This window comes from Crinia signifera, chromosome 1 (assembly GCF_055691185.1).
Source record: "Crinia signifera chromosome 1, ASM5569118v1, whole genome shotgun sequence".
NCBI lineage: Eukaryota > Metazoa > Chordata > Amphibia > Anura > Myobatrachidae > Crinia > Crinia signifera.
Window position 1 is genome coordinate 251,550,411 of NC_139217.1, and position 16,159 is coordinate 251,566,569.

Sequence of the window (16,159 nt, forward strand, 5' to 3'; positions counted from 1 at the left end):
TTCCTTGCCCAAAGTTCATAAGAATGCTAAGACTCCTCCGGGCCGTCCAATTATTTCGGCCCATGATTCCTTGTACCAGCCAGTTGCCCAACTACTGGATTCTATATTGCAACCTCTCCTGTTGTTGAAACAATCTTTTCTTAAAGATACGACCAGGTTTTTAGAGTTATTGAATAATATTGGAAGCGTCCCAGAGGGTACGATCATGGTGTGCCTGGATGTCTGCAGTCTCTATACCTCCATCCCTCATGATGGGGGTGTTGAGGCTGTGAGGGCATTCATTGGTCAATACCTTGATAGATCTATATTTGATCATGCGCTATTTGTTAAATTGATATTTTTAACTCTGAAACGTAATTACTTTGTGTTTGATGGGGCATATTATTTACAAGAAAGAGGGTGTGCCATGGGGTCTTCCGTGGCCCCCTCTTTCACTAATATTTTTATGTTTGAACAGGAGCAGGCAACCTTTTTTTGATAGGCCTGAGGTTAGTTGTCACTTATTGTTGTTTACCCGTTATATTGACAACATTTTTGTTTTGTGGGCAGGTGGACAAGACCATTTAACACAACTGCTAATTGACATCAATGCAGGGGACTCCACCATTAAATATACAGCATCTTGGAGTAGCTGCGATATCCATTTTCTGGATGTGGCAGTGTCTATAAAGGACAATGTATTATGTACAGATGTCTTTTATAAAGATGTAGACCGTAACACCTTTCTTATGGCCAGCAGTCATCACCCAATTAACATTAAAACGAGGATTGCCTCTTTCTCAAATGATTCGTGTAAAGAGAATCATGAGCAATCCTGCAGAGGTAGAGTCCAGGCTCAATGATCTTATCCAAAAATTTCTAGCTCGGGGATATGACCGGTCCACTCTTGAGCAGCAAAAACAGTTGGTACTAAGTATGTCCAGGTCTCAGTTGTTTAGATCTCGTGCTAAGGATTCCACTGCACTAATTCCCTGGTCTAGTACCTTTTCAACTGCTAGCCCTTTCATTAGGCATGCCACCAAAGCGCTTTGGCCTATCATCAAAACAGACCCTGATCTCCCAGGATTAAATAAAAAAAGACCCCTAGCGGCTTTTCGCAGGGGGCCTAATCTAAGAGATCGCTTGGTAAGAACAGACGTGACGGGTATAGGCATTCCACGACCTCCCAACACGTATACCAAGCCTCCAGGGTGTTATAGTTGCCATTCCTGTGAAACATGCAAACATATGATAGTTTGCAAGAATTTTAAACATCCCCACTCACAAAAATTTTTGAGATCCGGTCAGTTATGACATGTAAGATGTCCCACGTTGTATATGTCATTGTGTGTCCTTGTGGTTTGTACTACATTGGACAGACCATTCGGACTTTTTGTGAAAGAATGTGAGATGTGGATCAGCCGGTGGCTTGCCATTTTAAAAGCATGGGTCACTCTATAACAGACCTTCGATATTTTATTATCGATCATGTGGTTGACTCCATGAGGGGTGGCAACAGACCTAAGAAACTCTTGAGAAAAGAGTCGGAGTGGATATTCCGTCTCAGAACCATCTCGCCCAATGGGCTTAATGAAAAAATTAATTGAAACACTCGAAGGTAATCTTCTTGTTTTTCCTTATTTTTGTCTTGCTCTCATATCCATTTATTCTGTGAATGTTACTATTTTATGATGGTGAATATTGTTTTGATGTGGTGCTGTATGTACACCTATATACCCAGTACGCACGACGGTGACAGCCGTGGTGAGTGGTGTGGGGTGGGCGTGGTACTGCGCTCATTGTAGCGTTGTCCTGCCACCCCTGCATCACAACCCTGGGGCTTGCACAGTTGTCGCTGGGATCGGTGTTGAATCTACAGTAACACTATTGTTTGTTTTTGTATTTTGTAGCCAGCTCCGGGTGCAGCCGATTACAGCACCTCCGTGAATGACAGCTCTGAGGAGACTCCGGGTACTGCTTCCGCGCAGTGAAATGCAAGCGACAGGTTGCTTAGCAACCTGACTGTGATCTCGTCAGCCGGAAGAGGACGGTAATCATTTTCGGGAGACATCACGAGAGGCGTGGAGGCGGCAGGTGTCCCGGGAGCTGGTAAGTATTTAAATGTTATATGTATGTATGTCTTATTGCTGTAGGTAGGGCAAAGGAGGGGGATAACACCCCCGAAACGTTCCCAAACCCGCAATACATTTTATTTGCATCATAATTGTCTCCAGAGTGCCGTTCTTTCCCCTCCACGGGGTATTCTTGGACCTTTATATATATATATATATATATATATATATATATATATATATATATATATATATATGTATTTTTTAATGAGCCTGAGAATTCCTTCTGTTTTTACTTTTTCATTATGGACAGATATATAAAAATTTTTCAAAGATTGAAATTGTGAATGTTTATTATGGATGTTTATCATTTTAAATTCATCTGTGCTTCTAGAATAAAATGTCAGATTGTCCAAGTATGGAAGAGGATGTAACAGATGAATCCTCTACTTATTCGCCCTCATGTTCAGATGATGAATCCGTTAGTGAAAATCCCCCCAAAAAATCCAAAAAGGGCACCTCGTTTCAGCTACTATGAGAATGAGGCACTAGTTGATGGAGTGTTGAAATATTATAACATTTTATTTGGCAAACAATCTGGAATAAATTACTGTTTTGAACTTAAAGAAAAGACGTGGAAAAAAATTAAGCAAATTGTGTCAGCGGTTGGGAAAATTCCACGCTCTTCACGTGTGCAAGAAGAGATAATTGCAAATTTGCTGTAAAAAAGAAACTTTCACAAATGCATGCACACTCCAAAAACTGGTGGTGGACCACTACTTAAACTTGAAATGTCTCCATGGGAAAGTCGATTATCTGAGAAATTATCGATTTTAATCTGTCAGGGGGATCTGAAGCAACAAAAAACTCCACACAATGATACTGAGCGCTGATTGTATATTCAGTGCTGCTGCTGCGCCAGTAGGGGGATTACCATAAACCCCTATTTAAAGTAGAGAACCAAAAAGAAAAGTAGGAACAGCGCTGTACTGAATATATGAAATATTTAATAAAATTTTCCACAATAAAATACAATATTACAGTTAATAAGACACACAAGACATACAAACATTAAACATGAAATCCCCCTTATATGTTAGAACTGGTTAGTATTGTTAAGCCTGCAATTGCATAAATTCTTTACTCCAATTCAGAGCCAATTAGTAGGTTTAGATAGGTGAGAGTTCAAGTCCCCACAAAATGTGCACATTCAATCTGTGGTAATACTTATTTGTAATCCAGGGGTATTGATGGCTTGTGGCTTCAGCGACGAATTTCTCCGACCGCCCACACTACGGTCATATCCGAGATGGATTCGATCTGCTGGGTATAATATCAGCCTGGTAGTCCCCTCAACGCGTTTCTCCGCCTAAATCCCTCAGCGGCTTCCTCAGGAGAAGTGTATGTATTACTGCTGTACTTCCGCCTTTTATGGCGGTGATTTCCGTACTGTGCATGCGCCCGCGTCATGCGGGTCAAACCTCCTTTTGGAGTCGCAACTATATTGTAGCTGCGCTCGCGTCATGTGCTTCAGGTCTCGCTTTGGAGTAACGTCCATATTCGAGTATGGCCGTGGCCGCGTCATGCGGGTCACGCCTCCATACCAGGCAGTATCCATTGCTGCACACTTGTATGTTTCTGCTGGACAGGAAACTTCCTGTTTGCGTGCCAAGGCTCATTTTGGAGATTTATTCCGAAGATATATTTAGTGGCTTTCTTCATGCAAAGGGAAGTTTATTATGCAGAGTAATCATTTGTTTTTCAATACAATTGACCCATATTTGTAGATATCTGTAGATATTCATTGATTTTAGTCCACAAAATAGGCGTCATTACCAGTTCTCTTAATCACCAGTTCTCTATCAACAATTTGACATAGACCAACAGTTAACACATACACACATACGATCATATATTAAGATTATATATTTATTTAAAATACAATTATATTTATAGAGCGAGATATTCCTAATATTAATTTCATATAGCAAATAAAACAACATATATTCAGATTATATACTCATTGTCTACATCTTCAAATATTTCTAATCTGCATATCATATCTATAAAATTTCAAAACTATTTTTATATTTTTATATATATATTTCATATGTATTTTTATTTTTATTTAATTCTTTAATTAAATACATAACTTTTTCGGGATCAAATTTTTTTTTAACAACATTCATATACTATTCTGTAGCATCATTACACCTCTTTACATTTTGATTTTGCTCCCATCATAGGGATGATTATAATGGGATATTTCTAAACATAATTAAAAATATATATATATATATACACAATTATCAAATAATAAATAACCAATCATAAAAATAATTATAAATAAATAATAACAAATTAAATCTGATACCTCCCAACCCTCCCTCCTAACCCTCCATCCCACCTCCCTCCTTAATATTTTCTCTTCAAAAGAAATATCCACCCCCCACCCCCTATCCCGCAGGTTAAAGAAGACAACAGGAGCTCTTGTTTTAGATATTATTTAACTCTATAGTATCATTTAAGCCTTTCGGTACCATGGTCCCTAGGCGGAATATCCAATAGGCTTCTCTGCTACAAAGTTTATTGAACCTATCACCACCCCTCATAGTATTTTTGACTAGTTCAATGGCTTTCACTTCTATGTTTTTTAGGGATGATCCTTGACATGATGATATATGTTTTGATAGGGGATGACTTCTACTTCCACCCAGGATATTCCGCCTATGTTCCAGATATCTCACATGAAGGCATCTGATGGTGCGGCCCACATATTGTAGACCGCACCCACATTGTATGATATAAATGACATAAGGGGTTTTGCAGTTTAGGAAATCTTTTATCTGAAAGACCTCTTTATTTGTAAAGGATTCAAATTCTAGGGTTTTTTTCTGTTTTGCCCCTATCCACGTTAGACATTTTGGGTTTCCACATTTGTGGTAACCTGGAGGTTTTTCAGGTAACCAATTCGTCAGACTAGATACATGGAGGATTGACATTTAGGGTTGAAATGGCTATGGACAAGTTGGTTTTTAATATTGTAGCCTTTCCTAAAGATCACCCCCCCATTGGGTTCAACAATTTCTTGTAAAAATTCATCTTTCATTAAGAGTTTAGTATTCTTTTTAATTATGTTTTTAATCTCGTGTGAACATTCATTAAATTGAGTCACGAAGCATGTACTTCTATCTTTATTTTTTACTTTTCTTGTTTTTTAATAAAGTTGTTCTATTGATTTTATTTACTTCATCAACTGCTTTCTGAATGATGTTTGGAGGGTATTTTTGCTCTGCAAATGATGACACCATCATTTTTGCCTGTCTCTGATATGCCTCATTTGATGAACAATTTCTTTTTGTCCTAATTAGTTGACCTTTAGGAATATTGTCCTTCCAGATCTTGTTATGTGCGCTCTCATAATTCTCATAATTTAAATATTTATTTTGATCAACAGGTTTCTGGAAAGTCTCTGTTTCTAGTTTTCCGTTCTTTACAGTGAGTGCCACATCCAAAAAATTAATTTGTGTTAAACTGTGAGTGCTTGAGAAATTTAAACCAAAGATATTTTTATTTGTTACAATTGAAACTGTCTAAAAACTCAGGTGTTTCATTGTGAAGGTGATTTTTTCCAATGTTTTCTTACAGGAATGGAAACTCCGTTGGGTCAAAAATTCTGGACACGATTGATCGATATTTATGAGGCAAATGACTGTCTCTGGAGGACAAGCAACAAAGACTACCATAATAAGGAAAAAAGGAATCGGGCATATCAGAAACTGATAGATTACTGCAAGGCACGAAACAGTGAGGCAAACTTGAAATTTGTGCGGAAGAAGATTGCAAACATGCGGACAGTAGTAGTGAAGGAATATCATCAGGTACAAGAATCGAAACGTTCGGGAGCCGGTACCGATGAGATCTATAAGCCGAAATTATGGTATTACGACATAATGACATTTATTATTGAGCAACCACCACGGAGAAATGCAGAGGAAACGCTGATGGATGATGACTCTCCTAAACCCCCTCCACTTGAAGATCAGGAGAGTGAGGACATCGTAAGTTCTTTCTTTTTTTCCTTTTTGTGAAATGTTACAAGAATAAGTTTTAATTTACTTTTTATTTCTATTTGTCCTTAGGACGCTATCCCCGAACAGGATGTAACGGCTCAAGTTGAGATGGTGCCAGAGGACCCTGTGGTGGAATCACCTTCAGTGGCTCCACCAAGAAGAACACGGAGGAAGCAAACCTCCCAGGGGACCTGCTGTGCTGCATCCGGTACTTGTTTCCTATCTGGGCGCCCGCTACGTTAATTGCGCACCATGCTATTCTCCGTATAAAAATCGGATCGCATCGCATACCACAAATGCACATACACGATATTGAACGATGCGATGCGATCCGATTTCGTTCCCGCTTTTATGGTTGGCCCATAGGATGGCCCATGTGTAACACTACTGTATTTATTTACCCTTCAAAGCCCTCCCCTTGTCACATCTGCACAGAAACACAGAAAATAATGTGTTTTCATATGTACAGGTACATGCTAATCCTGCCCCCTTCACTTTCTGCACAGTTACACATTACATCATCATTATCAGTGTCATGACACTGGTAAGCCGGCCCAAGCCGGCCCCCTGTCACATCTGTACATTGAAATCTTTGTGGGTTTGTTGGTGATAAGAGAGGTTGATATTGTGAGAGCTGCTGATTATTGACAGATAATTTCTTGAATTTTTGCTGGAGTTTTAATTTACTGCTGATTATTTACTTATTATTTATTGGAATTTGGACTGAGTTTGAATTTCCAGACTTCCTTTACTGCTTCCAGTATCCAGCTGAATTCTATTGGTGAGTTACTGAATTATTAATAACATGGATAAAATGTAGCTTATGAAGTGTAATCGAGTATACAGTGTCAATGTATAAGCAGCTAATAGTGGATAAAATATATTACAGATAAAGTACTAATGCTGGATTTATCATTTTATTTTATTAGCGTTTGCTTCTGAGATGGTATCTGCCACTAATTTGTTTACACTGCCTAAATTGGAGGAGGATGCGATTACTTTTTTCCAACGCTGTAGTCTGATCCCTTCCGTAATGCAATGTGAAAACGGGCATAATATGAAGATGTCTGTCCGAGAGATGAAGTGGCGCTGCCACGTTAAAGTGTGCCGCAAAAAAGTGAGCGTCCGTGCCACCTGGTGTTTCCCAGGAAGCCACATGCCTCTTGTCATCATGGCGAGATTTATTTATTCCTGGACCAAGGAGCTCACTTCTATCCAGTATTGTGAGGAAGAACTTTCCATGTCCAAGAAGACTGCTGTCCTCTTTAACCGCACTATGAGAGAGGCCTGCACTTGTGACCTCCTGTCGCAGCCACAGCGCAGGATTGGTGGTCCAGGAAGGATCGTGGAAGTAGATGAATCATTATTCGTCAAGAGAAAATACAATGTTGGCCGGATGCTCCCACAGCAGTGGGTTTTTGGGGGCATCTGCCGTGAGACAGGCCAGTGTTTCTTATGTATGGTGGATCGGAGGGATGCGGCCACATTGGTGGCCGCCATTATTGAAAACATTGAGCCTGGGACTGAAATATACAGCGACTGCTGGAGGGGCTATACGACCCATGAACTGACGCAAGCAGGTTATTTTCATGCACAAGTAAACCATAGATTCAATTTTGTGGACCCAAATACAGGCGTGCATACGCAAAACATCGAACGTATGTGGGGTGCGTGCAAGTGGCGCAACAAACGACACAGAGGAACAGCACGCCACATGCTAAAATCATATCTACAGGAGTTCATGTGGAGGCAGACATTGGGCAGGGATAATATTTTTCAAAGGGCACTTTTTGCATTAACCCTCCTCCCTAAGGATGAATAATCCATTAATTGATCTGTCTGCCTTTAAAGTTCAATATTAATAACATCATAATAAAAAAAATCATTGTTAAAGCAGGTCATCTTTACTGTCTCAGATGTATGATATGATTGATAGGGTATGATATGCTTGATAACAATGTTTCCCTCCACCCCTTTCCACCCCCCCTCCCCCACAGGCCTTGACTTCACGATGTGTGCTGAGTGCAGTAAAGTAATTTGCGTCACCTTGGGGGATACAGAGTTAAAGGTCGACATGACTTAAAGCCAAAATAGGCCAAGGTCGACATGGGTTTAGGTCAACAGTCATTAGTTTGATAGGAGTTTTCACTGTATATTCAGCCGACATGTGCCAACAGGCAGTATTTCATGCCCTACCATGCACTAGGACGTTATTGTAGAAGAAAATAGTGTGTGCAGTTCAACTTCAACTGTCTCCATGTTGACTGTGTCAACATTTGCCCCAAAAAACAGTGAAAAACTCCTGTCGACCTAATGCCTGTTAACCTAAACCCATGTCGACCTTGGCCTATGTTGGCCTTAAGTCATGTCGACCTTCAACCCTGTCGACCTTACGGTGTCGACTTAATAAATGTAGACCTAAGTCTGGTATAAGGACCAAAAAAGTTGATTGCAATTTTTAGTGGACTGATAATGGCAAATTACCGCCCCATTACCAATGACACCACCACTATCCACCCGCACCCGAAGCGTGGCGAGCGCAGCGGTACGCGTCCTCCGACTTTTTCATACCCCCACTATCCACGTCGGCGTGGAGTCGAGAATATAATAGTGTGGCGAGCGCAGCGAGCCACCGAGCCCGAAGCGTGGCGAGCGCAGCGAGCCCCGCGAGGGGACGTGGATACCTTCACAGGTAAGCGCGTCCCTTCGCGGGCTTCACTGCAATACGAGCACAGATACCAGTGAAGCCTGCGAAGGGACGCGCTTACCTGTGAAGGTATCCGCGTCCGCTCGCCACACTATTTATTATATTCTCAACTCCACGCCGACGTGGATAGTGGGGGTATGAAAAAGTCGGAGGACGCGTACCGCTGCGCTCGCCACGCTTCGGGTGCACGTGGATAGTGGGGGTGGATTTCTATGTCATTGAATTTTGATTAATGATGTTTTTTTTATTTTTTGGGGGAATTGCAGTTGCTGTTATCGGTGGATTTTTGAGAAAACAAAAAAACTAAGAAAAAAATACCCAACCCGGTTATCCCCCTAATAAGGTAAGTCGTGCTTAAATTGTTCTTGTAATTAATTTGTAAATGTACCCCAAATACCTTTTTTTCCCAGTGTACCACCCCCACTATCCACGCGCACCCGAAGCGTGGCGAGCGCAACGAGCCCCGCGAGGGGCGGCGGTACGCGTCCTCCGACCTTTTCATGCCCTACTATCCACGTCGGCGTGGAGTTGAGAATATAATAGTGTGGCGAGCGCAGCGAGCCACCGAGCCCGAAGCGTGGCAAACGCAGCGAGCCCCGCGAGGGGACGCGGATACCTTCACAGGTAAGCGCGTCCCTTCGCGGGCTTCACTGCAATACGAGCACAGATACCAGTGAAGCCCACGAAGGGACGCGCTTACCTGTGAAGGTATCCGCGTCCGCTCGCCACGCTTCGGGCTCGGTGGCTCGCTGCACTCGCAACACTTTCTATTCTCATACACCATGCCGATGTGGATAGTGGGGGTATGAAAAGGTTGGAGGACACGTACCGCCGCCCCTTGCCACGCTTCTGGTTGGTGTTGATGGTGGCGATGGTGTTAATAATGGTGTGGAGGAGCCTTCACAATAGGGATACATTTTTTATTTTATGGACACATTTGTGTGATTTAACTATTTTAATTGCCATTGGACTGCATAACATGCTGCTTTGTAGCATACTAAGCTATGCGATGCAGTGCAATGTTGTGTGATAGAAATCCATGGCACTGTGTTACAATTCCTATTCCATTGTAATAACAAATTGTTTGTAATATGAACATTTAACAGTGCATTCCATGATTACATGAAGCATTGTTTTTGTTTTCTTTGTATTTTTTTAGACATGCCACGCACTTACAGTAATAAATTCTGGTCTGGATTCCTTGCAATCTACAAGGAGAACAGCTGCCTTTGGAATATGGATAATCCGGACTATCGTAACCAGGGAATGCGGAATCGGGCATACAACAAATTAGTTGATTACAGCAAACGGAAAAACAGTGCTGCAGACTGTAAATGGGTTCGGCGTAAGCTGACAAATATGAGGACTGTGCTAGTGAAGGAGCACAAAAAAGTATTGGATTCACAGCGTTCACAAGACGAGACTGTTCCCCGTTACAAGCCTAAACTGTGGTACTACGAGGAAATGAAGTTTGTCGTGGAACAGACACCAGGGAGAACACCAGAGGGAAGTTGTACGGAGGATGCCTCTCGCTGCAGTGATTCTGAGAGTGCGGACGTAGTAAGTGTTTCATATGACATTTATTGTATGTGACCAACTGTAAATTTGAATGTTTATTTCATTATGTTTTTTTTTTTCCACTAGCAATTTTCCCCTGAGCCAGAAGAAGAAGCTGGTGAGCAAGCGGAAGCAGCGCCTCCTCCTCCTCGGGAGGCTTCAACAACAACTGCTGCTCCCTCAAGGAGGCGAAGGAGGAGAGAAACCTCCCAGCCAACCAGCTCTCTTTCTAGTGGACAACAGTGTGGCTGTATATATGCGGAGGAAGCACGGAAAAATCCACCAGATTATTTCCAACATTTTGGAAATCACATCATCGGTGAGATGCGGAATATGGATCCATCCCAGTTCCGCATCTTCAAGCGTCTAGTGCATGTTGGTCTGATCCGCGCATCAGACAAGACTTTGATTGATGCGTGTGAAATCGTACCAAATGCTACTACCCCCAGTCAATTGCCCCCACCACCCCAATACCCACATCCACATCCTATGTACTATGCGCCGGTTAATCCTCCGCCTCCCCCTTCTTTTTATGCGCCGGGACCCCATATACCATCTACCTCTGCCACTGACCCCTCGACATTATCTGGGGTTGTGTGTACATCGTTGTTGAGTACACAATCCCCTGCCTCAGATGATGCGCGTATATCTTAAATTCTCCCCAATTTGGCATTTTTATATTTTTCCGAAATAATCATACAGCAATGCTTTTGTTGTTCTCCCTGTGTTTGTTTCAACGACATTATTTATTTCCTCTGGTGTACCACAATTTCGGCTTTTTAGGGACACAGTCCCGAAGTTCTGAACGTTGTGAATCCATACTTTTTGTGGTCCTTCACGAAGCACTGTTTCTCATATTTGTTGGTTATGCTGAACCCATGTGCAGTTTGCGGCACTGTTTGTATGCCCGATTCCAAGTTCTGTGGTTACAGTAGTCCCTTCCCCAAAGGCAGCTGTTCTCTGCTTATTTTGCAAGGAATCCAGACCAGGGCCTGAAATGGTTATTTAAAAAAAAAAAAAATGTAATTCAAATAAAATATTTGAATGAAATAAATGTGTTGACTGAATTTTTTCTAAAAATTGTATTGAAATAATTAATAAAATTGTGAATTTTCCCTTGGGTACCAAAGTGTCTTCCCTTGATTCCCAAGTGCCACCCTTCCATCCACTCCGATCCGATACAAAATGTAGTCGGATCGGATCGGACGCCATCGTACAGCATTGCGATGCGATACGATTTTAAATGAAATCGGATCGGATAGCATCGTATGCCATAGTACATCATCGAGTACCGAATCCGATGCGATCCGATTTCATTACGGTGCCGTACGTAGAAAACCTGGGCGCCCAGATAGGAAACAAGTACCCTGCATCCTTAGCGGCACCTTTTTTTAAGCAAGCGGAGGGTCTCTTGCAAAGGCCCCCGGATGATTTCCAAATTTTTGGCAACCATGTAGCCAGCGAGTGTAGGAAGATGGAGTGAGCAGTGTTGCATCTTCAAGCACATTGTTCATTGCGGATTGGCACGTGCATCAGATGATACCTTAAGTGATGAGTGTGACATTACGCCATTATCAATGCGCCAGCGCCAAATGCCCACACAGCCCACCTACCCATTTCCCTGTCCCATGGGAATTCCTCCGCATCCCCCCTCTTCATATTACGCGCCCGGGCCTTCCACACAATCACCCACCACCTCTCAACCCAACACATTGTCTGGTGGTATTTACTCAGATATGATGTGTTTACAATACCCCTCACCAGATGATGATGTGTATTTCAAGTGATTTTGATACTTTGATTTGGCACTAATATTATTATGCGTTAATTTTTTTTGCTTAAAAAAAGGTTTCTGCACTTCTCCTTGGTGTCTGCTCAATTCTAAATTTCATATTTTGTAATACCTTTATTTATGTCATTGTAGATCTCATCGGTACTGACCTTCTGAACGTTGTGGTTTTTGTATTCAATGATTTCCTTTACTAGCAACTGTTCCGCATGTTTGCATTTTCTTCTGTACACATGGATAGTTTGCCCCATTGTTTCGTGCCTTCCGTGTGACTATTTGGTCTTGTGTGCCTGGTTCCTTTTTTCCTTGTTATATTGCACAATCCTCAGAGGCAGTCTTTTGCCTCCGTTAATAGAATGAATCATGTCCAGAATCTTACATATTTTTGAATCATAGTAAAATTTTAAATTTCAACTAATGGTGTGGAGTCTTATTTATTAATGAATATATTTAGAAGATATTTACACATTTTTTACAAATTATTATTTGGAGTGCACTTGTGGTTGTTACAAACTTAGCAGACACATTATCATCAATGAGTACACACTTGGCAAATGGTTTGTGAAATACACTGATCTTTTGAGTTGTTTTCTTCATTTCACACTTTGACAGTGGTTAGTAGTCCAATATTGTTAATTTGACCTTCCGTAACATATCTGATCTCAGTGTATGACTCATACCATATGACTTGTGTCAACACAAACTGCCAGTGGTCTTTATCAGCATGTGTATATAATGGGTTTTTCCAAAATACCGGGTAATATGTATGTGGTGTGCAAAATTGACCATAGGACCAGTGGTAGTGTAAATGTATGTAGAACCCAAGGTAGTAACCTGCAAATCATTTCCTGGGAGAGATACATTTTATTAAACTTTAGAGGTGTATGAAAAGGTACATTTATATTCCCTAAAAATAACGGAACATCCAAGGTGTAATGCACATTACCTGTCATCCGTGATGTGTGCTCAAAGGAACAATTGAAAAATAGACCACAGATATTAGAAGGTAAACTGCAAACGAGGTTAAATTTAATGAAATGGAAAAGGAGGAAAACATAAATAATGATTCCAACATTCAGTGCTGTGACTGATTAAGCAATGTTAATGAAATATTTTTTAGGTACAATTTCTAATGTATAAGCTTATATGTAACTAATCCAAAAAGATTCATGTTTGCCAAAATAACCATTTTATGATATGCTCCGGTCCTGCTATGGAACAGATCCAATGCCATTGAAGACGCTCTTGTACTGCTCTCTAACTTGTCGTGCAGATGTGGTGGAACCATGTCGTGCAGATGTGGTGGAACCATGTGCTGCGGAGTTGACTGTGAAGTTGTCTAGGGGACAATTTTCGATGGCTTCAGTAGTCAGATCCGAGACATAAGGTGTGGAAGGTCTACTAGTACATCTAGATGTTTGCCTTAAGAAGTTGTGAAGGGCACAGGACAACTTTATCAATTTTGTTCAGCGACAAATCTATGGTGGTGTGAAACACCCTAAATTTGCTGCACAAAATACCGAAGGCATTTTCAATTACCCTTGAGCCCGTGACAGTCTATAATTGAATATTCATCAAGAGAAGAAAAGTTTGTCACTTTGTAGTGCACCGCAAAGAATTTTACCAATCCTAAAATGTAACCTTTATTGGGGTTCAACTAAAATTGCGGAGTATAAGAACACACATACAAACATATAAGTGGATCACAAACACCATAAATTGTTAAAAAGCTGTGTGTGTGCGCTTCCTGCACTTAGACTGCCAATCTAAATTTCTGGGTGATCAGCGTCCTCTCTTAGTATCCAAAATTTTCTTTTACATTAAATGCTTCTCAGCTAAATAATTGGATACAAGTATATGTTAATCTCTGTCCATATATCTCTCTTAATTGGTTGCTCTGTGTGCAAACTGACACTTTGTATTCGATACTCAATACACATAAATTCATACACTTAGAAATGGAGACAATGTTATTGTTGCCTTGCTGATATAACCTTATGTTTCCAGATAAGTGTGGATGGCCAAGTCAGTGTGTTTGGTGCATTCACAATATATTCCGGCACCCGTGTGCCTTTGGAGTGCTATTGTGCGCAGAGCTGGTTGATAGTTATACAGGTTTTATCATGCAGTGCTAGAGTCCTCTAACAAATATCATGGCTCAGTCTGTGTTGTCTGTCATGAATTGCAGTCTATCGTTTCTACACGGGTCTGTACATACAGCGGAGTCACCCTTAATCACAGACTGACTGACACCATTAATCACAGACTGACTGGGACAAGCTAAAATCCTCACCATGTCCAACCCTGAAGTAACATTAGCAACAGCACCAACTTTTAGTCTAAGCCGAGACTTGGACGAACACCAGACTAAAATAAAAAACAGCTTTGATTCCCTCCTTGACTGGAACATTCTACATATTAGTACCTCAGAGGATTGGTCAAATGACTTACAACAACTAAAGTTTACACTAATAAAACAAACTAAAGCTTTTTGGAACAGAGCAACGTTTGAGAGCTATATTAAACAAAAGACCACACCACGGGGCCTGCGATCAAGAGTGTTCCCGTCATTTGAGTTAGCGACAGACAATCTGCGGATTGAATGGGAAAGAATACTTACTGAATGTTCGACCAATCTGATGAATGTCCTTATTAAACATGAAGAAATTATGCTGGAAGGATATGGAAAGGAAATAAATGAAACTTAGTGAAAAACTAAAAAGTGTAGAAAATTTAGACAAATTCCAAAAGATGTATCAGAGATATAAGTCAGAAATTGACAACATGGAAAAAGGAGGTTATCAGTAGAAAGAAAGGGAAGCTACAAAGAGATCTCAATGACTTTGCAACTGGTCATGTGTATAGATGGAACCAGAAGAGAGCCAGAAGCAATACCCAAACAAATTACACCACAACTGACATAGATTCGTCTGGAAGTGAATCTTCCCATGAACAACATTCAAGAAATACACCGTTGGATTTTTTAGGGGTCACTCCGAGAGAAATCAGGGACAATATAGGACGGAATTCAGGAAGACAAGAAGGGGCAAGAAAAAGAACAAGAGAATGGAGAGAGGAGGGCAGATACTACCAACGATACAAGAGGTAGAAGAGCCTCCAGAGGCAGAAGAACAAGATGCCCTTAAAATAATTAACCTTACTGGCCACACTCTAACCCCCTCTCAAAACCAAATTCTGAGTAAAGGTCTTTCTTTCAGTCCCACACAATCATTTAACAGATTTGATTATGAACGTGATGTCAACCTGTTCGCCAGGAAACTACTTCTGAAGAAGTTTTTTAGTAAAAAAGACAGAGATGTGGAATGCCCCCCAAACGATGTATATGAAAGCATCTCTGGAGAATACAACCAATCCAGCATACATGATCACTTCACAATAGAAGAGAATAGAGCAGTCTCTATATTAGAAGAACTCTCAGCTGAGAATTTCCAGGATGACAGCACAACTGGACTAACTTTAGGAACATGTAACACCATGATACCCCTAAAACGAAAATCCAAATTCTACCCTGATTTCAATATATGTCCTCAAGTGAAAATCTATGTGAATCTAGTAAGTAAGGATCTTGACGCCCTAGAAAAACGAAAGCAAAAACACTCATCACATAGCAATATGATCTCAGAAGAAACACAAGCACTAAGAGAAATCAACAAATGGAAAGACACCATAATTAAACCATCAGACAAAGGTGGTAATGTGGTGCTATGGCCACGGGATGAGTATGTCAGAGAACTGGAGAGGCAATTAAACGACCAGTCATGCTACAAGAGACTCACATTCAATCCACTGAGAGACTTTATGCAGAACTATGACAACATCCTGAGAGAAGCTGTCAGTGAGGGGACCATCACTAAGACACAACTGAATTTTTTAAAAGTAGATGAACCCAAGATCGCCACCCTCTATCTCCTGCCCAAAATCCATAAGGATGAGAGACATCCCCCGGGTCGACCGATTGTCT

The 16,159-nt window shown here is 41.0% G+C and overlaps 1 protein-coding gene across 2 annotated transcripts; it reads left to right on the forward strand.

Annotated features, from left to right (window-relative positions):
- The first annotated feature begins 1,798 nt into the window (after positions 1 to 1,798).
- On the forward strand, positions 1,799 to 8,169 carry LOC146027785 (uncharacterized). 2 transcript variants are annotated; one of them, XM_083158281.1, is made up of 4 exons: positions 1,799 to 2,088; positions 3,294 to 3,452; positions 5,700 to 6,112; positions 6,194 to 8,169. In XM_083158281.1, exons 3-4 carry the CDS (start codon positions 5,702 to 5,704, stop codon positions 6,365 to 6,367), a joined length of 585 nt encoding a protein of 194 aa, XP_083014407.1. In that variant the 5' UTR covers positions 1,799 to 2,088; positions 3,294 to 3,452; positions 5,700 to 5,701; the 3' UTR covers positions 6,368 to 8,169. The 2 variants fall into 2 exon arrangements, with proteins under 2 accessions (XP_083014407.1, XP_083014408.1); XM_083158282.1 differs by lacking the exons at positions 1,799 to 2,088; positions 3,294 to 3,452 and having other exon boundaries at positions 5,329 to 6,112.
- The last annotated feature ends 7,990 nt before the right edge of the window (positions 8,170 to 16,159 follow it).